At 44.7% G+C, this 27199-nt stretch overlaps 1 protein-coding gene across 1 annotated transcript in view; it reads left to right on the top strand.

The window, feature by feature from the left end:
* Positions 1-27199, top strand: part of LOC137308541 (amphiphysin-like) — a 161096-nt gene that overhangs the window by 92666 nt on the left and 41231 nt on the right. The window contains exons 6-9 of the mRNA XM_067977184.1: positions 1432-1539; positions 8557-8642; positions 13299-13374; positions 24172-24254. Of these exons, the coding sequence (XP_067833285.1) occupies positions 1432-1539; positions 8557-8642; positions 13299-13374; positions 24172-24254 (353 nt within the window). The remainder of the gene's footprint in view (positions 1-1431; positions 1540-8556; positions 8643-13298; positions 13375-24171; positions 24255-27199) is intronic.

Genomic DNA, 27199 nt, shown 5'->3' with positions numbered 1-27199 from the left:
CCCAATCTATCTGTTTAGAAGGATGTAAAAGATCTCGTGGCTTAGGGAGTTCTGGCTAATGACCAATGGCCACCTTCCTAAATTACGTCCTCCAGAAAACAGAGTTATTCATCTCATTTACTGTTTTGGCGGCTGCATCTGCCTACATAACTATGCCTGCAATTCAAAAATAACTTATTGGCTGTGAAGCGCTTTGGGACGTGATACGGTCCTTTATAAATGCAAGTTCCTTCTTTAACTGCAGCCTAATGAAGGTCTTGTACAAATTCAGTATCGTCTCTTTGGTTTTGTGTTCTGTGCCTCCAGATACAAAACCAAGGATTCTGGCCTTGCCCATTTGTCTTTTTTATGACCATGTCCACTTGCACTGTCACCTTTTAATGACTTGTGTATCTGCACCTCACTGGCCCTCTACACTTCTCCAATTGTCTAGTCCAGGGATGTCCATGGTTGGGGATATATACTGTTTCCAACTGTACAGCTGCCCCGAGCTAACACAACTTCTGTTTCTAAGAATGAGTTGCAATCCGTCTGACTCGTTGAAATACAGGTAGGTATTTTCTGATGCCATGACTGAGCATTCTATTTATTACAATTTCTGTTTTGCAGTCTCTCCAGCTTTTGTTAAGTTAGGAAAATATAGAAACGTGAGGGTTGATCTTACACAGTCTTGGCTCAATGGGTAGCACTCTCACTTCTGAGTCAAAAGGTTGTGGGATCAAGTCCCACTCCAGGGACTTGAGCACATAATCCAGGCTGACACTGCAGTGCAGTAATGAGGGAGTGCTGCACTGTCAGAGGTGCAGTCTTTCAGATGAGATGTTAAACCGAGGCCCTGTCTGCCCCCTCAGGTGGATATAAAAGATCCCATGGCACTATTTCGAAGAACATCAGGGGAGATCTCCCTGGCGTCCTGGCTAAGACTTATCCCTCAACCAACATTACTAAAAACAGATTATCTGGTCATGATCACATTGCTGTTTGTGGGACCTTGCTGTGCACAAATTGGCTGCTGTGTTTCCTACATTACAACAGTGACTACACTTTTCCATTGGTTGTAAAGGTCTTTGGAGCGTCCTGAAGTTGTGAAAGGTGGTGTATCAATGCAAGGTCTTTCTTTCTTCCTCCCACCCACCCACTATGAACTGTCAGCAGCCAAGGCTTTCCTTTGGAAGGTGATTAAATAAAACTGTCCCTTTTTTATAAATCATCTAGCAACTGCACAAAGAGAAAACCTGTCACTTGATCATGCGAGTGTACATTTTCCTTTTCTGCCTGTGATGGTGTTCAGTTATAAATGGGACTGTGCTTTCAGTGTCTGTGTCAGATGTACAGTCAGGGTGAAACAGATAAACTGAAATGAATGTTGGAGCTGCTGTATAAATCGGATTCAGATGATAATTCTGTTTTCACTTTTTGCATTTCAACCAGACTCGAATTGCAAAACGCAGCAGAAAGCTGGTCGACTATGACTGCGCACGACATCACTTAGAATCTTTGCAGCACTCAAGGCGAAGGGACGATAGCAAGCTCACCAAGGTATGTCGCTAAAAAGGATTTATGTTAATGGTATGAAATCGTTCCTCTCGACATTGGATTGCCAAAGTGAAATAAGATAATACATACAGCATTGAAACATCAACTGTAAGCAAGTGAAATATTTGAAAGTTGGTTCATATTTCTCACCAGGTTTATATAGGACTGACCTCTGAACAGCAGCAAATGTTACAATTCTCCAAAATATGGCCTGTCTGCAATGAATACTTTTTAAAAGGGTGGAATGCTTTTTAAAAATTCATTCTCCAGATATGGGCATTGCTGGCAAGACCAGTATTTATTGCCTAGTTGCTCTGAGTTTGATACAACTGAGTGGTGTGCTCGGTTAAGAGTCAACCACATTGGTGTGGGACTGAATCACATTTAGGCCAGACCAGGTTAGGACTGCAGGTCTCCATTCTTAAACAACATTAGTGGACCTTTTGATTTTGATTAAGTGAACCATCGGGCTTTTACGACAACACAACAGCTTCATGGTCACTTTTATTGATACCAGCTTTTTATTTCCAGATATTTTAAAAACTGAACTCAAGTTCTCAAACTGCCATAGTGGGATTTGAACTCATGTCCTCTGGATTAGTAGTCCAAGCATCTGGATTACTTGTCCAGTAACAGAGCCACTATGCTGCAATAGCTGGAACATGCTCTGTCCTGTTTATAAATAGAAGATGTCACGCAAGGGGTAGGTTTCCGACTTTGTCTTGCCAACAGGGAACTTTGCCTGCCAAGCATACGGATTGGAAACTCTTATATCCACAGCCCATGATGTGGGGATAGGGTATGCCCCAGTTTCTTATCTGCGAGCCCCTCCCTTGGCAGCAGGAAGTCGGAAAATTGCCCATGGTGAGGCAGTTGGTGGGGTCTTCCCCTTACGTCTATGATCACTGCAGCACAATAGAAATGAAAATCGAGTGGTTTCTATAACTGGCGGTCGATCCCCAACGCCAGTTTTACACCCGGGCGGCAAGTTGAAAATCTACCTCAAGATCTCTCCACTCTACCCCAACAATTTACCTCAGTCCCAACCTCAAAGGAGCGCATCAATGTGACACTTTTTTCTCCCCCATTTGTATATCAGATTAGGCTGGCTTGATTTGCCCAATTAGTGCTGAATTAGGGCCAGTTTTGTGCTGTAGATCCAGGCCCAAAAGGAACCATCCATACTCATTTCACCTAGGATTCTTACAGCCAGCAGAGAGAAGAAAATGACCACCCTTTTCAAAACATCTCTTTTAAACCAAGAAGATAGATGAGTAACCAAGAAGATAGATGAGGGCTGTGCAGTAGACGTGGTCCACATGGACTTTAGCAAAGCCTTTGACAAGGTACCGCATGGTAGGTTGTTACATAAGGTTAAATCTCACGGGATCCAAGGTGAGGTAGCCAGTTGGATACAAAATTGGATTGACGACAGAAGACAGAGGGTGGTTGTAGAGGGTTGTTTTTCAAACTGGAGGCCTGTGACCAGCGGTGTGCCTCAGGGATCGGTGCTGGGTCCGCTGTTATTTGTTATTTATATTAATGATTTGGATGAGAATTTAGGAGGCATGGTTAGTAAGTTTGCAGATGACACCAAGATTGGTGGCATTGTGGACAGTGAAGAAGGTTATCTAGGATTGCAACGGGATCTTGATAAATTGGGCCAGTGGGCCGATGAATGGCAGATGGAGTTTAATTTAGATAAATGTGAGGTGATGCATTTTGGTAGATCGAATCGGGCCAGGACCTACTCCGTTAATGGTAGGGCGTTGGGGAGAGTTATAGAACAAAGAGATCTAGGAGTACAGGTTCATAGCTCCTTGAAAGTGGAGTCACAGGTGGATAGGGTGGTGAAGAAGGCATTCAGCATGCTTGGTTTCATTGGTCAGAACATTGAATACAGGAGTTGGGATGTCTTGTTGAAGTTGTACAAGACATTAGTAAGGCCACACTTGGAATACTGTGTACTGTTCTGGTCACCCTATTATAGAAAGGATATTATTAAACGAGAAAGAGTGCAGAAAAGATTTACTAGGATGCTGCCGGGACTTGATGGTTTGACTTATAGGGAGAGGTTGGATAGACTGAGACTTTTTTCCCTGGAGAGTAGGAGGTTAAGGGGTGATCTTATAGAAGTCTATAAAATAATGAGGGGCATAGATAAGGTAGATAGTCAAAATATTTTCCCAAAGGTAGGGGAGTCTATAACGAGGGGGCATAGATTTAAGGTGAGAGGGGAGAGATACAAAAGGGTCCAGAGGGGCAATTTTTTCACTCAAAGGGTGGTGAGTGTCTGGAACGAGCTGCCAGAGGCAGTAGTAGAGGCGGGTACAATTTTGACTTTTAAAAAGCATTTGGACAGTTACATGGGTAAGATGGGTATAGAGGGATATGGGCCAAGTGTAGGAAATTGGGACTAGCTTAGTGGTATAAACTGGGCGACATGGACATGTTGGGCCGAAGGGCCTGTTTCCATGTTGTAAACTTCTATGATTCTATGATTCTAAAGTGTTGGGTTGACAATACTACATCCCACTGCTCAACAAAATAGCCCATGAACCCTGAACCCCTTATAAAATTTCTTTGTCTGTTATCTCATTTAAAATAAATGGGTTAGGGCCTCTTTTAAAATAATGACTGTTAAGGGGTCATACACTAATATCGCTAACAGTAATTTTAAGTCTAATCCAGGCACTGGCAAGAGGAAGTGTATAGATTGATTCATCCTATGTGTGTTTAGTTTGTGCTGAGTGGTTGGTTCGGGTGGAGATGGGGGTTATACTCAAACACTGATGTAGTACATTTTGACGGTGTTCAGTTACCTGGTTATTGCTGAAGTTTGCTGTTCAGTCATGGTTTTTTTTGAGGGGCATGAGTTTGTGGGGAGGGACCTCATGGGATCAGGAACATCTGAAGAAACCTTCCATCAGAAGCAGCCAGCAATATGAAAGGGTTGTTAGTGAGACTGAAAGAGGCAGTCTCAGTCATGATTTGACCCAACATTCGCAGCCTTTTAGGGGAGCGAGTTCCAGATTTCCACGACACTGTGTGAAAAAGTGCTTCCTGATTTCACTCCTAAATGGCCTGGCTCTAATTTTAAGAGTGTGCCCTTTGTTCTGGATTCTCCCACCAGAGGAAATAGGTTTTCTGTATCTATCTTATCGAATCCCTTAATCATTTTAAATACCTTGATTAAATCACCCCTCAACCTTCTAAACACAAGGAAATACAAGCCAAGTTTATGCATCCTCTACTCATAATTTAACCCTTAAGTCCTGGTATCATTCTGGTGAATCTGTGCTGTTCCCTTCCAAACTGTGTGAAGTATCACCAATAACGGGAAGCTTTTAGAGTTAAAACCAAATCCTGATGGCCCACTATTTGCATTTGAGTTCAGCGCAGTACTGAGAGAGTGCTGTATTGTCAGAGGTGCCATCTTTCTGATGAGACATGAAACCAAAGCTTTATTAGCCTGTTCCAGGTAGATGCTGAAGATCCCATGGCACTATTCAACGAGCAGGCAGTTCTGCCAGTGTCCTGGCCAACATTCCCCTCTCAACCAACACCACCATAAACAGATTAACTGGTCATTCATCTCATTTGCTGTTTGTGGGAACTTGCTTGTACAAATTAGCTGCTGCATTTGCCTACATACATAATTGACTGCAATTCAAAAGTAATTTGTTGGCTGTAAAATGCTTTGGGGAAACCTGAGGACATGATAGATGTTTATAAATGTACGTTCTTTCTTAATTATTGTAAAATGGTCTTATCATACATTAAAACTCTTGGTGATGGTGAAAGGCTGACAAGCAGTTTTTGTTGATACAAGTGTGAAGCTCTGCTTTACCAAACATCACAATGATGAGAGCAGGCAGTGAAAACACAGGACCTGTCTGGACCTCTGTGAATACAGAGCAAATAGTGAATGAAAAACATAGGGGGTGATTTTAGGAGGAGAATGCGGGTGAGTTAGGAGGAGAATGCGGGGTAGGGGGCTGCGTGATGACAGTTAAAGAGCCAAATGTACCTCACTGAGGTACTTAAGGCACTTTACCTGTGACAGAGTAAGTGATTAGAAAGATTTTTAACTTACCTGGGCAGCTTGCCCACCGCTTCTGATTCACGCCGATGTCCCCCCCCCCCAATTTCACCCCGTTGTCCTCCCGATCTTCCCCCCCCGATCTTCCCCTCTTCCCCCCCCCCCCCCGATCTTCCCCTCTTCACCCCCCACCCCCCGGTCTTCCCTTCTCCTCCCCCCACCCCCCCAGGTTTTCCAGTCCAGCTCCAGATGACATCTGGCTCTCTCTCTTTCCTGCCCCCCCCCCCCCAACCTCGCGTTGCATCCCCTGATGGCAGCCAGCCTGTCAATCAGGCTATCTGCTGGGCGTGAAACCCGGAGAGATCGTTAATCATCAGCAATCAACGTGCGATCGCGTCGGAAACGGTAAGTTTGGTTCATGCGGGTTTGCCACGTGCCCAATCGCCCCCCCCCCCACCGCTGCCAACCCGTCTCCCTGCTAATATCGGGGCCTTAGTGTCATACAGAAATCTTTAATATATTCTTTGTTTCCTTTCTTTTTCTTCTCTCCTTTGGCTTCTTTTCTGATTTACTTGTGACAGCTGTGGCTCAGTTGGTAGCACACTCGCCTATGAGTCAGAAGGCTGTGGGTTTAAGGCCTACCGCAGAGACTTGAGCATGTAATCGTCTGACACTCCAGTGCAGTACTAAGGGAGTGCTGCACTGTCGGAGATGCCTTCTTTCGATGAGCTTTAAACCGATGCCCCATCTGCTCTCTCAGGTGGAAATAAACAATCCCATGGCACTATTTCAAAGAAGAGCTGGGGAATTCTCCTCAGTCTCCTGCCCATTATTTATCCCTCAACCCAAAACAGATTATCTGGTCATTTATCACATTGTTGTTTGTGGGACTTTGCTGTTTGCAAATTGGCTGCCGTGTTTCCTACATTACAACAGTGACTACACTTCACATGTACTTCATTGGCTGTAAAGCGCTTTGGGACGTCCTGAGATCGTAAAAGGCGCTATATAAATGCGTTTCTTTCTTTCTTTCTTTCCTTCTTTCTTTTCTGCTCGTTTCTCTTCATTACTGATATTTTCTCTTTTCTGCTCTCTTTCTACTTCTTTTCTGCTCTCTTTCCACTTCTTTTCTGCTCTCTTTTCTTTGCTTTTCTGCTCTTTCCACTTCTTTTCTGCTCTCTTTTCCCTTTCTCTCTTTTCCTGTAGAAGCACCTCCACTTCACCAGCCAAGAAGCAGTGAGTCAAGGGCAGCAATGTTCTGCCAGCAGCCCACAGATTCCATTCTGTCCTTCCATATTGGGCTTTCAGCCCTTTTTTCTTGGCTGTCACTTCTTTCCTCCTACTCAGCCTTTGCAAAGGCTGAAACCTCCTCAGAAGCATTTTTTAGTCTTTAAAAGACCTCCAGCATTTCTTATTCCAAGACACAGCCATTTACTTTTAAGTATCATCCTAGGTACAGCACAGGAGGAGGTCATTCGGCCCATCATTCCTGTGCTGGATCTTTGAAAGAGCTATCTAATTAGAACCATTCTCTTGCTCTTTCTCCATAGCCCTGTAATTTTTTTCCCTTCAAGTATTTACCTAATTCCCTATTGAAAGTTATTATTGAATCTGCTTCCACCACCCTTTCATGCAGCGCATTCCAGATCATTACAACATGCTGTGTAAAAAAATGTTTCCTCATGTTGCCTCTGGCTCTTTTACCGATCACCTTAAATCTGTGTCCTCTGGTTACTGACCCTTCTGCCACTGGAAACAGTTTCTCCTTATTTACTCTATCAAAACTGGTCATGATCTTAAACACCTCGATCAAATCTCCGCTTAACCCTTGGAATGGAGACTGCAGGGTGTGGAAATCGTGTGTGGTATCAAACCTGGTTTATAAAGTGCTTATGGGGTCCATTGGACTTCCAATTGGTAAACTTTCCTGACTTTAATGTAAATGTTTAGAGAGGGGTGATTCTCCCATCCTCACTCTCTAAACATTTAAGTTTCTAACCATTGGGAGAGAGCTCTGTTCAAGATATATCCAGAGCTCTCTCCTGGGTAGGACAGTTAGGGGGTAATTTTGACTTTGGGCGAATCGGAAATGAAAATCGAGAGAGATGTAAAACGGGCTGTCGATTCGCTATCGTCCATTTTACACTACTGGCCAAAGTCAAAATGACCCCCCTTAGAGTTCTAGCAAATAAGAAAGGACTTGCATTTATATAGCCCCTTTCACTACCTCAAGATGTCCCAAAGCGCTTTACAGCCAATGAAGTAATGTAATCTAGGATCCAATTTGAGTACAGCAAGGTCCCACAAACAGCAATGAGATAAATGACCAGATTTTTTAAAATGATTTTGATGAGGGATAAATGTTTCACTACGACACAAAGGTAGGAACAAAGAATTGCAGAAATAAATCTGACCCAGTAGTTTTAATTTGCATGCATTGGTGTGGCACTTTCCTCTTTTTGGGAGAGGCAGGAGAATGTGGTGAACTTGCCATGTGATCTCCAGTGTTCAATATCATGGTTAGGGGATTAATTTAAGGACATGGGTTTCAGATCAGACTAAAGAATTGCAGAAAGGATGGACCCTATCACTAGTTGCACTGATGCTACATTTTTAAATATAAATCTTGCTGTCACCAGAGCCCACTTCATTTGTACAAGTAACAGTGTTGCGTGAACCTTGAATGAAGGTTAAATTGAAGTGCAATGGAAAAGTGACAGGCAAATCCCACCACCATCTTAACCATTGGAACTTTAGGTCTGGGTGTGTGTTGGAAGAGAAACTGAAATAGTGATGAGGACAATTGCCCCTGTCTCTCCTGCAGGTTGATGGAGAGACCTCTTTCAATTGGCTACATGTCAGCTGCTCAGCGTTAATGCAAAGCTTGTGAGGTGTTTGTATTCACTTTTCCAGCAATGTTTGCAATGAAAGCAATATCATCTTAAAAATAAAGCACCAATACTCTTGATTTCTTTTAGGCAGAAGAGGAGTTTCAAAAGGCACAGAAAGTCTTTGAGGAACTAAATACTGACCTACAGGATGAGTTGCCATCATTGTGGTCGAGGTATTAAACTCCATTCTTTCTCGTAGCGCAAAACTTGTTATCTAATAGCATATTTTACCTCTCTCATTTTTATATCTTCAACGAGAAGTCAAAGGCTTTAAACCAAATAAGATTTTTCTTCACATCATTGAAGCTGATTCAGTCACTGCTTCCAGCAGCTTAGCACGTACATCACAGAATTCAACAAAATTATAGGGCCTGATTTTAACATTTAGGGCGGGCAAGCCTTGGTGTTGCAGCAAAAAAACGGCCTGGGATATTTCAACTCCTGCGCCTCATTTAAACGTTGCTGGTTGACTTCCCACCTTTTCCAAGCAGAAGGTCAGTGGGAAAGGATGAAAATTTGTGTGACCCAGAGGCCGCCCGCAAAGCAGGTAAGTGCATGGGACAGGCTGCTGGGCTGTCTGGCAGGGGTCCCCGCGACTGACGGGAGCCAAGATCAGGCCAGGGAAGACCTAAGATTTCCTTGCGGGGCCTGGAGGAGCACTTATGCAACTCCTGGCCTCAAAAGGAAAGTATTTTTTAAAAAATGTTTAAGTTACCATTCGGGCTCAATCCACTCCCGCACTGGGTAGGACTGGCGGGAAGTTCACTTTCCTGCTCAGGTCTCCGAGTAAAATTTGCAGTCTGGTCCCGTGACGTCATCGGGACTCAACAGGCATATGTTAAAAAGGACCCCACCAACTTTGGGTGGGTGACCTTGCCACCTGGTCAATGGAGCAGGTTAAATTGGGCCAGGTCAGCTCCGGACAGCTCCACGGTGGGTAAGTGACCTGAGCTATTTCAACTGCCCAGCCGCCGGGCTCCTCCTGGGCAGATAGGGTTAAAATGGCCCGCTTGGTGAGTGGAAAGAAGTGTATTCTTGCACATACTTCCCCAGAGTGAGCCAGTGGTCTCAGCCGGGGACAATCTCACTTCTGCCCATAGAAAAGAGGATTGCAGAAGGAAGCCTGCAATGGACCACTCTGGACCACCTCCTAGTGGATGGGGTTAGTGGGATGGGCAGACAGGTGGTAGATGCAATTTAATGTGGAGAAATGTGAGATTATGCATCTTTGGATGATAAACAAGATGGGAGTGAGTATACACTCAATAGAAAACAGTTTAAGAGTGTAGATGAACAGAGAGATTAAGGGACTCAAATGGTAGATAATGCCATAAAAGGAGGCCAATAGTATTTTGGACTTCATAAGTACAGGAATATAAAAGAATAAAAGAGCAAAGTGGTAAGGTAAATTTGTCCTGGGCGATGGCTAGACCACAGTTAGCATACTTTGTGGGGTTTAGAGCGCTCGATTATAGAAAGGACGTTAAAGCCTTGGAGAACGTACAGCGTAGATTCACCAGGATGATACGAGAGATGAGAAACTACAAGGACACACTTGAGATACTGGGACTATTTCCACTAGAGCAGAGAAGGCTAAGAGAATATTCAATAGTTTTTAAAATTATGAACGGTTTTGATAGGGTGATTAAGGAAAGATTATTCCCTTTGGTTTGGGAATTAGTGATGATGGGTCATCAATTTACATATGTAACTGAGAGTGAGGAAAGGTTACATAGGAACGTAGGAACAGGAGTAGGCCATTCAGCCCCTCGTGCCTGCTCCGTCATTTAATAAGATCATGGCTGATCTGTGATCTAACTCCATATACCTGCCTTTGGTCCATATCCCTTAATACCTTTGGTTGCCAAAAAGCTATCTATCTCAGATTTAAATTTAGCAATTGAGCTAGTATCAATTGCCGTTTGCGGAAGAGAGTTCCAAACTTCTACCACCCTTCGTGTGCAGAAGTGTTTTCTAATCTCACTCCCGAAAGGTCTGGCTCTAATTTTTAGACTGTGCCCCCTACTCCTAGAATCCCCAACCAGCGGAAATAGTTTCTCTCTATCCACCCTATCTGTTCCCCTTAATATCTTATAAACTTCGATCAGATCACCCCTTAACCTTCCAAACTCCAGAGAATACAACTCCAATTTATGTAATCTCTCCTCGTAACTTAACCCTTGAAGTCCGGATATCATTCTAGTAAACCTACGCTGCACTCCCTCCAAGGCCAATATGTCCTTCCGAAGGTGCGGTGCCCAGAACTGCTCACAGTACTCCAGGTGCGGTCTAACCAGGGTTTTGTATAGCTGCAGCATAACTTCTGCCCCCTTTTACTCTAGTCCTCTAGATATAAAGGCCAGCATTCCATTAGCCTTCTTGATTATTTTCTGCACCTGTTCATGACTCTTCAATGATCTAGGTACCTGAACCCCTAAGTCCCTTTGGACATTCACTGTTTTTAACTTTTTACCATTTAGGAAGTACCCTGTTCTATCCTTTCTTGATCCAAAGTGGATGACCTCACATTTGTCTACATTGAATTCCATTTGCCACAGTTTTGCCCATTCACCTAATCTATCAATATCCCTTTGTAATTTTATGTTTTCATCTACACTGCTTACAATGCCACCAATCTTTGTGTTATCGGCAAACTTAGATATGAGACTTTCTATGTCTTCACCTAAGTCGTTAATAAATATTGTGAATAATTGAGGCCCCAAGACAGATCCCTGCGGGACTCCACTAGTCACATCCTGCCAATGTGAATACTTACCATTATCCCTACTCTCTGTCGCCTTTTGCTCAGCCAACTTCCTAACCAAGTCCGTACTTTTCCCTCGATTCCATGGGCTTCTATCTTAGCTAACAGTCTCTTATGTGGGACCTTATCAAATGCCTTCTGGAATCCATATAAATAACATCCATTGACAATCCCCTGTCCACTACTTTACTCACCTCTTCAAAAAATTCAATCAGGTTTGTCAGGCACGACCTATCTTGCACAAATCCATGCTGGCTCTCTCTGATTAACTGAAAATTCTTGAGGTGTTCAGTCACACTATCCTTAATTATAGACTCCAGCATTTTCCCCACAACAGATGTTAGGCTAACTGGTCTATAATTCCCTGGTTTCCCTCTCTCTCCTTTTGTCGAAACTTAACACTATACCAATGCACTAACACACTCAGACCAGTATCACAAAGGGAAAAGTTTTACTTTAATTGACTTGTATGCAAGGGAGGCTGTATTCTGAACAACGGTCAGAACAACCTCTTCACTGAACAAAGGAAACAGTTCACATTTATACAGTTTAATTAGTAATGTCCTCCTGTCATAGAATATGGGCGTACATGTACATTCTTTATTGGTTCAGGTCTTTACTATGGTCAAGTAACTGTTCATGCATTTCTACATTAACATGGTCAAGTATCTGTTCATGCATTTCTACACTTTCTTAAAAAGCTGAGTGACGTGCAATTTTCAAATCTAGATGGACAGTTCCTGAATCTAGAGAACTTTGAAAGGTTGTAGGATTAATTTCTTTACACGGAGAATTGTTGGAGCATGGAATGCCTTGTCAGAGGGATTGGTTAATGCAGAGACCATTGTAACTTTTGAAGGAAAAGTGGATAAGTATTTGAAGCAGAGGAAGTTACAGAGCCAGGGGGACAGAGCTGTTGCAAATATAATGGGCCAAATAGTGTTAAGCTCTATAGTTCTATGATAACAATGACGGAAAGACTGGAGCAGGTGATCTTTCCCTCCCCCTTCCCATCAGCCCCATGATCTTGGACAGTGATGACACAACAACGTAGGAAGACAGAGGGAAAGGTAGAAAATAAACACTTAGAAACACTTTCAAAATATATAAATAAAAAAAATCTACTTTCATTTCCATAGTTAAATGTGTTATATTTGCAGTGTGGGTATTCATGATAAAATGAGTTGAGGAAAACAGACACTTGCCGTAAATTTATTCTGGGATTCTCCTGATCTCCCACCGTTACTTTGGCGCAAAATCGGCAAATACTCTGGAGAAACTGCGTAAACAATTGGGGTTTCCAATGATCTTCCCCCAAAGTTACAAACTTGCTATGGGAGATCGGACGAACCCCCATGGAAATTCTACTCACTTTGTTTTCCTGATGCTACTAAGATGACAAAGAGAGTTGGACGATAAAAGATGTGTGGATAGACTGAAGGATCTGGGCCTCTTCTCATTTTAAAGAAGAAGACTGAAGGGGATCTGAGTGAAGTCTTCCACATTTTAAGGCTCAGAGATCTAGATGATCAGTCAGACTTTTTGTATCAGCGTGAGACAGCAGAGTGAGGGGACATGAGTAAAAGTTGAGAAGGTGTAGATTCAGACTAGATGACATTCCTTTAGTGAGAGGATGGTTGATTATTGGAACAGTTTAGCGAGGGAGGTTGTAGAGGCAGGCACCTTAGATATCTACAAGGCAAAATTGGACAAATGCCTGGGAGAGAAACTCATTATTGGATAGAACAGCAGGAAGGCAGACGAGATGGAACTACGGTCTTATCAAGCCTTGAGCTGTCTGTGTTTCTACAGAACTTTCTATATCTAAAGATCTTCCTGAAATTTCAAAAAGTGAAAGAAGAAATGGGATACATTTCAAAGGAAAATCATGGGAGCATGAAACTAAATTCCCAATATTCACTCCAATGTGCGAAAGCCTGTGTCTGAAATGCTAAGGACAGTAGTTTGCTCCATATTAATGATCAAATGATTTGGTGTCATATTCTTTGTGTATGTTAAATTAAGGGGGATGAGTTTCGCTGATCATTTGTTTTCACTTTCACAGCCGAGTTGGTTTCTATGTCAACACCTTCAGAAACATTTCATGTATAGAGTCGAAATTTCACAAGGAGGTTGCAGTGGTGAGTAGACATTGTCTCTGAGACACTGAAGGTGGTATTGGCACAGAGACAGCTTCTCAGAGGACTGTTATTTGTTAGTGTGGCAGAATATAATTTGTTTGTTTGTTTCTAAATGCAAATGCAAAAAATGCAAATTAATTCATCTCACATTGGGTTCAGGTGAAGAACATATTCAGTGGCAAAAAAAAGCCTGAGCCAGAGTATGGATCTGAAATGCAATTAGGCAGTTTATTGGGTGTGGAGATTGCCAATCTGATTCGTTCAACGTTAACCCACCCCTAGTGGTGAAGTGGCAATTCTAGAAGTGGGTATACTGCACATCATGCATGGGATTTTACTGTCCCTAGAGGGGGTCTAGGGGCATGCTTGGGTAAATTCTGCACTTCCGACATGGAGGGATCGATTTTAACTGGGGGCATGTTCAGGGCATGTGGGAATGTGGAGCAGGAGGGAAACCCCTACGGGGAGCTCAGTGTGAGGCCCAATCCATTCTGCTTACCTTATCCTCTTCTGGCTACTTGGCTACTCGGCCACTCCTGCCATGGTTCGGTTGTTGGGGTTGGCTCCGCCCGGAACTCCCGAATGCTGTTGCAGTGCCGATGATGTCATCAGGCCATGAGTTTTAAATTTAAATTAGTCCCGCTCCTGCCTCAATTGGAGCCTCGGCCGACTTCAAAGTTGGTGAAGATAAAATGTCGCTGGGTGGCAAAGGTGCGTAAATCTACTCTGGGTGGGGGACTTCAACATCCATCACCAAGACTGGCTTGGTAGCACGACTTCTGACTGAGCTGGCCGAGACCTGAAGGACATAGCTGCCAGACTGGGCCTGCGGCAGGTGGTGAGTGAACCAACACGAGGGAAAAATCTACTTGACCTCGTCCTCACCAATCGACCTGTCGCAGATGCATCTGTCCATGACAGTATTGGTAGGAGTGACCACCGCACAGTCCCCGTGGAGACAAAGTCCCGTCTTCGCACTGAGGACACCCTCCAACGTGTTGTGTGGCACTACCGCGAGGCTAAATGGGATAGATTCAGAACAGATCTAGCAGCTCAAAACTGGGCATCCATGAGGCGCTGTGGGCCATCAGCAGCAGCAAAATTGTATTCCAGCACAATCTGTAACCTCATAGCCCGGCATATTCCCCACTCTACCATTACCAACAAGCCAGGGGATCAACCCTGGTTCAATGAGGAGCGTAGAAGAGCATGCCAGGAGCAGCACCAGGCATACCAAAAATGAGGTGCCAACCTTGGGAAGCTACAACTCAGGACTACATGCGTGCTAAACAGCGGAAGCAACATGCTATAGAGAGAGCTAAGCAACTCCACAACCAACGGATCAAAGCTCTGCAGTCCTGCCACATCCAGTTGTGAATGGTGTTGGACAGTTAAACAACTAACGGGAGGAGCAGGCTCTGTAAACATCCCCATCCTCAATGATGGCAGAGTCCAGCACGTGAGTGCAAAAGACAAGGCTGAAGTGTTTGCAACCATCTTCAGCCAGGAGTGCCGAGTAGATGATCCATCTCGGCCTCCTCCCGATATCCCCACAATCACAGAAGCCAGTCTTCAGCCAATTTGATTCACTCCACATGATATCAAGAAACGGCTGAGTGCAATGGATACAGCAAAGTCTATGGGCCCCGACAACATCCCAGCTGTAGTGCTGAAGACTTGTGCTCCAGAACTAGCCGCGCCTCTATCGAAACCGTTGCAGTACAGCAACAACACTGGCATCTACCCGACAATGGGGAAAATTGCCCAGGTATGTCCTGTCCATAATCCAATCCGGCCAATTACCGCCCCATCAGTCTACTTTCAATTATCAGCAAAGTGATGGAAGGTGTCGTCGACAGTGCTATCAAGCAGCACTTACTCACCAATAATCTGCTCACTGATGCTCAGTTTGGGTTCCACCAAGACCGCTCAGCTTCAGACCTCATTACAGCCTTGGTCCAAACATGGACAAATGAGCTGAATTCCGGAGGTGAGGTGAGAGTGACTGCCCTTGACATCAAGGCAGCATTTGACCGAGTGTGACACCAAGGAGCCCTAGTAAAATTGAAGTCAATGGGAATCGGGGGAAAACTCTCCAGTGGCTGGAGTCATACCTAGCACAAAGGAAGATGGTAGTGGTTGTTGGAGGCCAATCATCTCATCCCCAGGACATTGCTGCAGGAGTTTCTCAGGGCAGTGTCCTAGGCCCAACCATCTTCAGCTGCTTCATCAGTGGCCTTCCCTCCATCATAAGGTCAGAAATGGGGATGTTCGCTGAGTTGGGCTGATAAGTGGCAAGTAACATTCGTGCCAGACAAGTGCCAGGCAATGACCATCTCCAATAAGAGAGAGTCTAACCATCTCCCCTTGACATTCAACGGCATTACCATCGCCGAATCCCCCACCATCAACATCCTGGGGATCACCATTGACCAGAAACTGGACCAGCCAAATAAATACTATGGCTCACCTCCTGACTCCCCAAAGCCTTTCCACCATCTACAAGGTACAAGTCAGGAGTGTGATGGAATACTCTCCACTTGCCTGGATGAGTGCAGCTCCAACAACACTCAAGAAGCTCGACTCCATCTAGGACAAAGCAGCCCGCTTGATTGTCACCCCATCCACCACCCTAAACATTCACTCCCTTCACCACCGGCGCACTATAGCTGCAGTGTGTACCATCCACAGGATGCACTGCAGCAACTTCGACAGCATCTCCCAAACTCACGACCTCCACCACCTAGAAGGACAAGGGCAGCAGGCATATAGGAACAACACCACCTGCACGTTCCCCTCGAAGTTGCACACTATCCTGACTTGGAAATATATCGTCGTTCCTTCATCATCGCTGGGTCAAAGTCCTGGAACTCCCTACCGAACAGTACTGTGGGATAACCTTCACCACACGGACTGCAGCGGTTCAAGAAGGCAGCTCACCACCACCTTCTCAAGGGCAATTAGGGATGGACAATAAATGCTGGTCTTGCCAGCGATGCCCACATCCCATGAATGAATAATAAAAAAAAAATGGACTCACAATCTTAACTCCTCTCATTCACCATTCCCGCCAGGCAGGAGTGGGGTTAAAATCACCCTCCAGGAGTGCATATTGAAAAATGAGCCATTATTTGTTGATTAATGCATACCAGTAAATTTTTGCTCTGAACTCGCAGTGGGTGAGGCTCTGCATTGGAAGAGCAGAAGCTTGATTTGGGTGCATTTTCTGACATTATGAGGTAGTCGTTTTCCATATACGTAAATTTTTCTGGCGCCCGCATTACATCATAGGAGAGAATCTATTTCACTGAGCTGGATCACACACACTGAATCATGTCATCATCATCATCATCATCATCATCGGTCGACCATCATCAGAGCTCCTGTGACTGTCCTTCACACTGTTTTAAAGCAGGGACCTGAACCCTGTGTTGTGTTTCGGACTGTCCATGACTGTTCTTTCATTGACTTGTTGTGTACTGCAGCTGCGAATGCCATTGGCTAATTCAAGGATTAACTCATCTGCCTGTTGATATCCTTCTACCCTCTGCCCGAAGTCGTTTCTGGAGGTGGCCCGGTTACTATCCCGTTGTCTGGCACTCGCATTGTCAGTTGTATGTGTGAATAATGAAATGTAGCCATCAATCTCTGTCACCCGCATCTGTCCAGGTTTTCCCCTTTTGGCTTGCTTTAGTGTGTCTGAACAATCTTCATTGTTTTCCTTTACTGTTGCAATTCCAGCAAGTTACTGGGCAAATTATGTTTAATTGGAAAAGGAAAAGCAATATACCGCAGGTTGATGGAAATCTGAATTAAAGACAGAAAATGCTGGAGGTCAGGCAGCATGGAAAGTCTGGCAAACCAGAGCAGGCTCCAGTGGCCCGGGAGTGTGGCGGAGGAAAAGGCATGGAGACATCAGGTGTGCAGGCAATCCCGTGGGCTGTGTACTGATAGGCGGTACAGTGATATACAGTCAGGAGGGAGTGGCCCTGGGAGTCCTCAGCATTGATTCTGGACCCCATGAAATCTCATGGCATCAGGTCAAACATGGGCAAGGAAACCTCCTGCTGATTATCACCTACCGTCCTCCCTCAGCTGATGAATCAGTCCTCCTCCATGTTGAGCACCACTTGGAGGAAGCACTGAGGGTAGCAAGGGCACAGAATGTACTCTGGGTGGGGGACTTCAATGTCCAACACCAAGTGTGGCTCGGTAGCACCACTACTGACCGAGCTGGCCAAGTCCTGAAGGACACAGCTGTCAGACTGGGCCTGCGGCAGGTGGTGAGCAAACCAACACGAGGGAAAAACTTACTTGACCTCGTCCTCATCAATCTACCTGTCGCAAATGCATCTGTCCATGATAGTATTGGTAGGAGTGATCACGCACAGTCCTCGTGGAGACAAAGTCCCGTCTTTGCACTGAGGACACCATCCAACGTGTTGTGTGGCACTACCACCGTGCTAAATGGAATAGATTCAGAACAGATCTAGCAGCTCAAAACTGGGCACCCATGAGGCACTGTGGGCCATCAGCAGCAGCAGATTGTATTCCAGCACAATCTGTAACCTCATGGCCCGGCATATTCCTCACTCTACCATTACCAACAAGCCAGGGGATCAACCCTGGTTCAATGAGGAGTGTAGAAGAGCATGCCAGGAGCAGCACCAGGCGTACTAAAAATGAGGTGCCAACCTGGTGATGCTGCAACTCAGGACTACATGCATGCTAAACAGCGGAAGCAACATGCTATAGACAGAGCTAAGCGATTCCACAACCAACGGATCAGATCAAAGCTCTGCAGTCCTGCCACATCCAGTCATGAATGGTGGTGGACAATTAAACAACTAATGGGTGGAAGAGGCTCTGCAAACATCCCCATCCTCATTGATGGCGGAGTCCAGCACGTGAGTGCAAAAGACAAGGCTGAAGTGTGGGCAACCATCGTCAGCCAGAAGTGCCGAGTGGATGATCCATCTCGGCCTCCCCCCGATATCCCCACCATCCAGAAGCCAGTCTTCAGCCAATTCGATTCACTCCACGTGATATCAAGAAACGGCTGAGTGCACTGGATACAGCAAAGGCTATGGGCCCCGACAACATCCCAGCTGTAGTGCTGAAGTCTTGTGCTACAGAACTAGCCGCACCTCTAGCCAAACTGTTCCAGTACGGCTACAACACTTGCATCTACCCGACAATGTGGAAAATTGTCCAGGTATGTCCTGTCCACGAAAAGCAGGACAAATCAAATCCGGCCAATTACCGCCCCATCAGTCTACTCTCAATCATCAGCAAAGTGATGGAAGGTGTCGTCGACAGTGCTATCAAGCGGCACTTACTCACCAATAACATGCTCACCGATGCTCAGTTTGGGTTCCGCCAGGACCACTCAGCTCCAGACCTCATTACAGCCTTGGTCCAAACATGGACAAAAGAGCTGAATTCCAGAGGTGAGGTGAGAGTGACTGCCCTTGACATCAAGGCAGCATTTGACCGAGTGTGGCACCAAGGAGCCCGAGTAAAATTGAAGTCAATGGGAATCAGGGGGAAAACTCTCCAGTGGTTGAAGTCATACCTAGCACAAAGGAAGATGGTAGTGGTTGTTGGAGGCCAATCATCTCAGCCTCAGGACATTGCTGCAGGAGTCCCTCAGGGCAGTGTCCTAGGCCCAACCATCTTCAGCTGCTTCATCAATGACCTTCCCTCCATCATAAGGTCAGAAATGGGGATGTTCGCTGATGATTGCACAGTGTTCAGTTCCATTCGCAACCCCTCAAATAATGAAGCAGTCCGAGTCCGCATGCAGCAAGACCTGGACAACATCCAGGCTTGGGCTGATAAGTGGCAAGTAACATTCGTGCCAGACAAGTGCCAGGCAATGACCATCTCCAACAAGAGAGAGTCTAACCACCTCCCCTTGTCTTTCAACGGCATTACCATCGCCGAATCTCCCACCATCAACATCCTGGGGGTCACCATTGACCAGAAACTTAACTGGACCAGCCATATAAATACTGTGGCTACGAGAGCAGGTCAGAGGCTGGGTATTCTGCGGCGAGTGACTCACCTCCTGACTCCCCAAAGCCTTTCCACCATCTACAAGGCACAAGTCAGGAGTGTGATGGAATACTCTTCACTTGCCTGGATGAGTGCAGCTCCAACAACACTCAAAGAAGCTCGACACCATCCAGGACAAAACAGCCAACTTGATTGGCACCCCATCCAGCACCCTAAACTTTTACTCCCTTCACCACCGGCGCACAGTGGCTGCAGTGTGTACCATCCACAGGATGCACTGCAGCAACTCGCCAAGGCTTCTTCGACAGCACCTCCCAAACCCGCGACGTCTACCACCTCGAAGGACAAGAGCAGCAGGTACATGGGAACAACACCACCTGCACGTTCCCCTCCAAGTGAACACACTATCCCGACTTGGAAATATATCGCCGTTCCTTCATTGTCGCTGGGTCAAAATCCTGGAACTCCCTTCCTAACAGCACTGTGGGAGAACCTTCACCACACGGACTGCAGCGGTTCAAGAAGGCGGCTCACCACCACCTTCTCAACGGCAATTAGGGATGGGCAATAAATGCCGCCCTCGCCAGCGACGCCCACATCCCATGAACGAATAAAAAAAATGTCATTTACAAATGTAATTAATGTGCTGTCTATGCTCTCCTCCAGATCACTTAATGAATATAATGAACACCAGGGGAGCCAGCCTTGAGGAGCCTTAGGGAATCCAATTTACGAAAGCCTCAGTTGCAGGCTACTCTATTCAAAATTACCTTTGCTTACAATTCATTAGCCAATTTTTAATCTATGTTGCCATTTTTCCCCCCACATCATGAGACCCAAGCCTCGAAATTGTCCCAGAGCCGGTTATGTTCAGAGCAGCCTAAATTTACAAAGGGAGCCTCCAACAGGCGTTAGGCCATCTATTTGCATCGGCAAAAGGCCTCACATCTGTTTCAGGCCTGGGCCCTGGACGCCTTTTTTGATGCCCACACCAATACGCCTGTAAAACGGGTGCAGCATCATTGAATTTCTAGGCCCTAATGTTTTTACACAGTTCCTCAGGAGTCCTTTATCAAAAGCCTGTTGTAAATCTAAGTAGATGATGTCTGTCATGTCTCCTTGATCTTCCCTTCTAGTCACTTCCAAAAACTCTTCTCAGGTTTGTCAAACATGACCTTGGCTTTCTGAAGCCATATTACCCGCTATTGGCCCTGTGCATTCTAGGCAATCATTGATAGCATCTCTAATGATACTTTCCATGAACTTCCCACCAGAAAGGTCAGACTCAATGGTCTTGACGTTAATGGAAAGGAAAATCAGGCAAGGTGTAAAATGGGCAGCCGACTGCTGCCGCTCATTTCAGCCAGATAGGAACTGTTAAGGACTAAAATCAAATCCTGGAAACGACAGACAATACCTATCAATGAATTTCAGCTTTTCCTCCTTGCATAAGCCTTGGAGCTACATGTTGAGACTTGATGATCCTGCTGTATCTCTCTAATAATCGAGTCAAAACTGGTGGAAGTCCCGAGATGATTACCCTCGCACGCTTGTTCTACAGGTCGTTGATCAGCTGCTATTTGTAAGACAATAGACTTTTTTCCATAATTACGTTTGTGCCTACATGCAAAGCAACCACATACCCTGATGCTCACCTTTTGCTGTTGACTGTTCCAAACATCTCAACACTAATTGCAGGAGCAAACTCACAGAAGAGGAAATCCCCAGAGTTTCAGGCTGCTGACAGTCTTCAAGGAGGCCGTGCTCGACGTAACTGGCCCAGAAAACATCGAGGGAGTGAGGTTCAGAGAAGTCAGAAGCATCTCTCATGCTGAGGGCTCGTACAATCCTTCTCTTTTTATGTCTTCTCACTTACATCCTTGCTCACTCACTCACATTCAGGCTCACACAGGCATACACTCAAGAACAACACCATATATTGGCAAGGAAGCATTGGTTTGAAGGAGATGGCTTGCAGCCAGAATTGTAATATATGTTTCTCTTCTATTTTTGTAAACGTACGTCAGCAGCCAGCCAGCAGTCCCAATGGGACAGAAGAAATCCTGTGTCATGCACATCATCTGTGGTAAATGCCAGCACAGGTACATTCCCCAGAGGAATTAAATCGTGGGCTTGAGGAGGCAGCACCAGGTGAGTCGCTGTACACATGTGAGGATGAGCAAATCATGGTAGCAATGGAGGAGCAGGAACCTGCTATCTGGACGACCAGTTCACTTCCTTTCTCTGCCTGGGGATTTGAGTCTCACAGGGCCTGATTATAAAAAGAGACCTCTGTATGAGAGGATCACATAGACCAATCACTTAAATCTCTCCAAAATACCCTGAAAGGTATGGCTCCAAGTGTGAAGGGATCTACTAACTATATCTGCGCGGCCATGCAGGAAGACTTTTCGGAATCACAATCTAGCAATTGCAGAGGAGGTCCTAAGCCCAGTTGTAAATACTGAGACTGCTGCTCCACTGACTTTGGACTCCAATCTACAACAAGCTCTCTTTGTTTTCAACACAATGGGTGATCTTCCAGTAGGACTTCACTGACATTATTGCTTCCCAAGCTCTGCTGGGCACTCCCTCAACATTGAACCTAACTGTGTTGTGCTTCGTATTTCCCAACTGTTCTCCCATTTTCACATCAGTTTGTTTCCCAGAACTAAATCATGCAATGCTTCTTTCCTTGGACTAGAAACATGCTGACCCAAGAATCAGTCCTGGAAGAATTCTAAAAAAAATGTTCACAACTTCAACCACATGTCTATCTTTTGATGGTTAAAATCATTAATATTACTGCCCTGTTGTCCTTACATATTTCTCTGAACTACCTACAAATCTTCCCCTTTGTCTCACCTCTACTGTTGTGTGGTCATCAAAAATTGTACTGTTTCCTTTCCTGTTTCTTAACTCTACCTCTATGGATTCTATGTTAGCAAAACCCCCAGGACATCCTTCCAGTCTAGTGCTGTGATAGAATCCTTTATTAACACAGCCACCCAACCCTTTTTCTCTCCCTAAATCTCACCTGAAAATGTTATAACTAGGAATCTGAAGTTCCCAGACCTGTCCTAACCTAAGCTATGTCTCCGTTATAGTTACTAGATCATACCCCTCTAAAATAATTTATGCTTCCAACTCTCTGATTTTGTTTGAATGCTTTGCGCATTCATGTACGAGTCACTCAATCCTGACCCCAATATTTTAAAATATTCTTTTTCCTCGATCTCGCATTTAACTTGTTGATACTCTTTGCCCATTCTGCAACACTGCTTTTATCTCTCAATACCTTAAAGTTTTTTTCTTTTCCTTTATCCTCCGGCAATAGTTATTTAAGACCCATCTTTACAGTTTACCTACATTTTCAAGTAAGCCTGGCGTGGATGATTGTATTAAAATGGAAGCACTGTGACTGCTGCCTGGGAAGTGGTTGTTGGCCCTTACGATGCAGTGTTCCTGGTCATTGACCAGTTGACATTGATCCAGTAGAACCACTTTCTGTTGATGTAGGCCACTGCATTGTGCTGAGGGGAGGTCAAGTGTCAGAGTTCCGCCTGGCACAGAGCAATCAGTGGACAACAGAACCCGTGCCCGACATTTGTTAAATATATAAGCTCCTCGGTTAGCGTTAAACCTGCCATCACCCGGCACTGCCTCTCCGCTGTTAGGCGGCCCGAGTCACTCCCTCTGTATTTGAGGTGAAACCCAGTGAGGCCTCTGTGGACTCCCCTCTGCACTCTGCCGCCCCTGAGCACTGCATTGCATGAGATAATTCTGGCAGGGACCCCATATTTGGCTGTGGCCGCTGGGCATGGTAGGCCCATGCATTAATCTGCTCCTGAGCTAAGCTCATCATACTAATATCCTCACTCTCCCAGATGATTATCCGACTACTGTCTGGCTGGCAAATTATTCTGACTATTTATGGCCTTGAGTAAAGAAGTTCATCGGAATATCTGTTTCAAATTCATTAACTTATGTTCTCCGGTTCTACTTGCTTGACTTACTCTGAAGTATTATTTTGGGTGTTCCATTTAATCCTTTACACATCTTGATGAGGCCCCTCTCCTTTAAAGGTTTTTCCTTCCTGATCTCTCCAATATTTCCTCATAACCCATCTCTTTTATACTTTGGATCATTTTTGAATACTTAAAATGGATCGTTACCCATGAATCAGGTATCACTATTCCAAGTAAATTTGCCCTTTGTTTATCACAGCGTTTAGAGTGTGCAGCTTAGAGAGCAATATCAATTATTTGACATTTTAAACAAAGTTGTTCATTGAAAATAATATGAGATAAAAGGACTGAAAATATTAGGATAAATTTTATGATTTAGCACTGCTGGCGTAAAACTTCGAATGACTGGAGCTCATATCGAGAACTTGGGCGCGGAGGTCAGTATATCTGATTCCTGGCCCGTGTCAGTCACGGACCCGCTATTATCTGTGCCTGAATATGCTCCCCTGTCACTCAATGCTCTGTGTCTTAAAATCTAGGCTCTTTTAATCGCTAATGGTGTCATTAAAAGAGGAGTCCTTCATGATACATATGGTACTTGCATATTGTTAACTGAACACAAGATGGGCCCTCTGATGGGGGTAAGCATATTGTAGCAATTACATTCCAATGTCTTCTCTTGTATTGCTTTTGTTATTTTTTGACGGAACATTCTCGAGGGTGTGGAAATAAAAGCAGCTGGTAATCACCACATCAATTTGGGTGTTTATTCGGACATAACACTTTATACTTGTTTCTTTTTGTTTTCTAGCTCTGTCACAAACTGTATGAAATAATGAGTAAGCTTGGAGAGCAGCATGCTGACAAAGCATTCACCATCCAAGGCGCACCCAGGTATTGTACCTTACTGTGTGATGAAAACTTCCATCATCGTAACCTTATTTTAAGAGAAATTTGCACAACTTGCTCGAGAAACGTATGAGGCAATTTTACAAGCAGTGTTCCCACTGAAGCAGCATTTGTAAAGCTAGGGGAGGGTAATTTTAATCTAACCCACCTGCTGGGAAACTGACAGGATCAGGTCAGCCTCCCATTTTACACCCCGCCTGATTTTACTTTCCATTGGTGCTTAGAGTGCCTGCACACACTGACCCTGCTTTCAGTCCCGGTTTCCACTTCATACCACTGAGGGGATCATTTAGGAAAACCTAATTTTTGTTGGTGCTGTACAGATCATCCAAGATCTAATTGAAAGATCGAACAGGCTCGAGGGGATGAATGGCCAACTCCTGTTCCTATGTGCCTATATCTATGAATGTTGTTTATATGGACTTTCAGAAGGCATTCAATAAAGCCCCTCATAAGAGACTGTTAGCTAAAGGTGAAGCTCATGGAATTGGTGACAAATTATTGACCTGGTTAGGAAATTGGCTGAGCAGCAGGAGGCAGATAGTAGGGATAATGGGCAGGTACTCAAATTGGCAGGATGTGACTAGTGATGTCCCACAGGGATCTGTGTTGGGGCCTCAACTATTCACTGTATTTATTAACGACTTAGATGACAGAATAGAGAGCCACATATCCAAGTTTGCCAATGACACAAAAGATAGGCAGCATTGTAAACAGTGTAGATGGAAGTATAAAATTACAGAGATATTAATAGATTAAGTGAATGGGAAAAACTGTGGCAAATGGATTTCATTGTGGGCAAGTGTGAGGTCATCCATTTTGGACCTAAAAAGAATAGATCAGAGTACTTTCTAAATGGTGAAAAGCTCGAAACAGTGGAAGTCCAAGGAGATTTAGGGGTCCATGTACATAGATCATTAAAATGTCATGGACAGGTACAGAAAATAATCAAAAAGGTTAATGGAATGCTGGCCTTTATATCTAGAGGACTAGAATACAAGAGGATAGAAGTTATGCTACAACTTTACAAAGCCCTGTGAGTACTGTGTTCAGTTCTGGGCACCCCACCTTAGGAAGGATATATTGACATTGGAGGGAGTGCAGCGTAGATTTACTAGAATGATACCTGGACTCCAAGGGTTAAATTACAAGGAGAGATTATACAAACTAGTGTTTTATTCTCTGGAATGTAGAAGATTAAGGGGTGATTTGATCAAAGTTTTCAAGATATTAAGGGGAACTGATGGGGTAGATAGAGAGAAACTATTTCTGCTGGTTGGGCAGTCTGGGACTCGGCGACATAGCCTAAAAATTAGAGCCAGGACTTTCAGGAGTGAAGTTAGGAAACACTTCTACACACAAAGGGTGGTAGAAGTTTGGAACTCTCTTCTGCAAACAGCAGTTGATGCCAGCTCAATTGTTAATTTTAAATCTTTGGTTAACAAAAATTTATCAATCTAAGGGATTATGGGACTAAGGCGGGTATATGGACTTAGGTCACAGATCAACCATGATCTCATTGAATGGCGGAACAGGCTCGCGGGGCGAAATGGCCTACTCCTGATCCTATGTTCATGTAATTCATTGAGTGTTCAAAACTTTCAGTAAAACCAGGATCAGTATTGATCCACTAATCAGCAACCAAACAAATGGCTGCACATCTTCCACTTTGTTGGTAAGTTTCAATGGCGGAGTTCTCAATTTTCACCATGCCTGAGGCTAAAGAGTTCTGAATCCAGACCATCAACACAAAAGTACTCTGAGCAGAAAGGCAAAAGGCTCCCCGGGGTATAGTCTGTTGCCGTAAATGGGCATAAGTCTTATCGTATATTAGTTCAGCAACATTCTTCAGCATGGAGCTCTTCAAACTCATGAATTTTCCTTTGCAGCAACAAGCCTCTCTCTTTCACAGATGAAGAAAGGGTTGGTTTCATGTTAAAGGGTGGACAGTCCCACTTGCAATTTCTATCTCGTGTTAGTGCTCATGCAGTCTCACCACCTAGTAAACATACCTATGACTTTAAATGGTTAAACTCCAGCAATATCCTTACACACATTTGGCGGTCCCCAAGCAACCTGCACCTGAGCTTTTTGGACTTAGGTAAGTGGGATGTGTCCCTACAGGGAGAGAGTGTGCTCTCCATATCAGACCAACAGAGACTCTGTCTGTGTGGGTTTCTCAGTAGTTTTGTTTGGAGACTTTTAAATGCAGTGATGAATTTGTGTGTGTGTACTTGCATGCACGTTTGTGTGTTTGTGTGTGTGCATGTGTATGTATGTGTTTATGTGTGCGTGTATGTGTCAGACACCTGGCTGCCGAAAAGAAACCTGTATGCACATTTTCATGATGTGATGACTGAAGTTTCCTACAAAATACATGTGCGACATTAACAGATACCTCCTGATTCCCCCCACCCCTTTTATGAGGCCATTTGAACAGGCATTGCACACCCTAAGTACTCTGCACCTGACTGAACCTAAGGGTGCCCGAATTTATTGGCACATACCTGTGAGGCATTGCCTCAGAGAACTGGGGTGCAAACACTAGTGCCTGAGAGGTCTGCAGCTGTGGGACTGACTGTAGGTCACAGGGCCTTCTGCTTTCTATTGGAGAAAAGCACCCAGAAAGGCTCCAGACCGATGACAGGGTACAGTGTATACGGGTTGTGGAAGGAGATTAAGTGGGTGGATAGAGACCATGATAGGGTAAGAGTGTACATGGGTTGTGGAAGGAGTTTAAATGGGTGGGGTAGAATCCACACTAGGGTAGAGTGTACATGGGATATGGAAGCAGAGTAAGTGGGTGGGACAAGGTCTATGATAGGGTACAGTGTACATGGGCCGTGGAAGGAGTTTAAATGGGTGAAGTAGAGTCCATGAAAGAGTAGAATGTACATGGCCTGTGGCAAGAGATTAAATGGGTGGGGTAG

This window comes from Heptranchias perlo, chromosome 3, assembly GCF_035084215.1.
Source record: "Heptranchias perlo isolate sHepPer1 chromosome 3, sHepPer1.hap1, whole genome shotgun sequence".
In the NCBI taxonomy this organism is placed as follows: domain Eukaryota; kingdom Metazoa; phylum Chordata; class Chondrichthyes; order Hexanchiformes; family Hexanchidae; genus Heptranchias; species Heptranchias perlo.
Note: the sequence above shows the minus strand (reverse complement) of the source record. Positions and strands in the feature narration are given on the sequence as shown.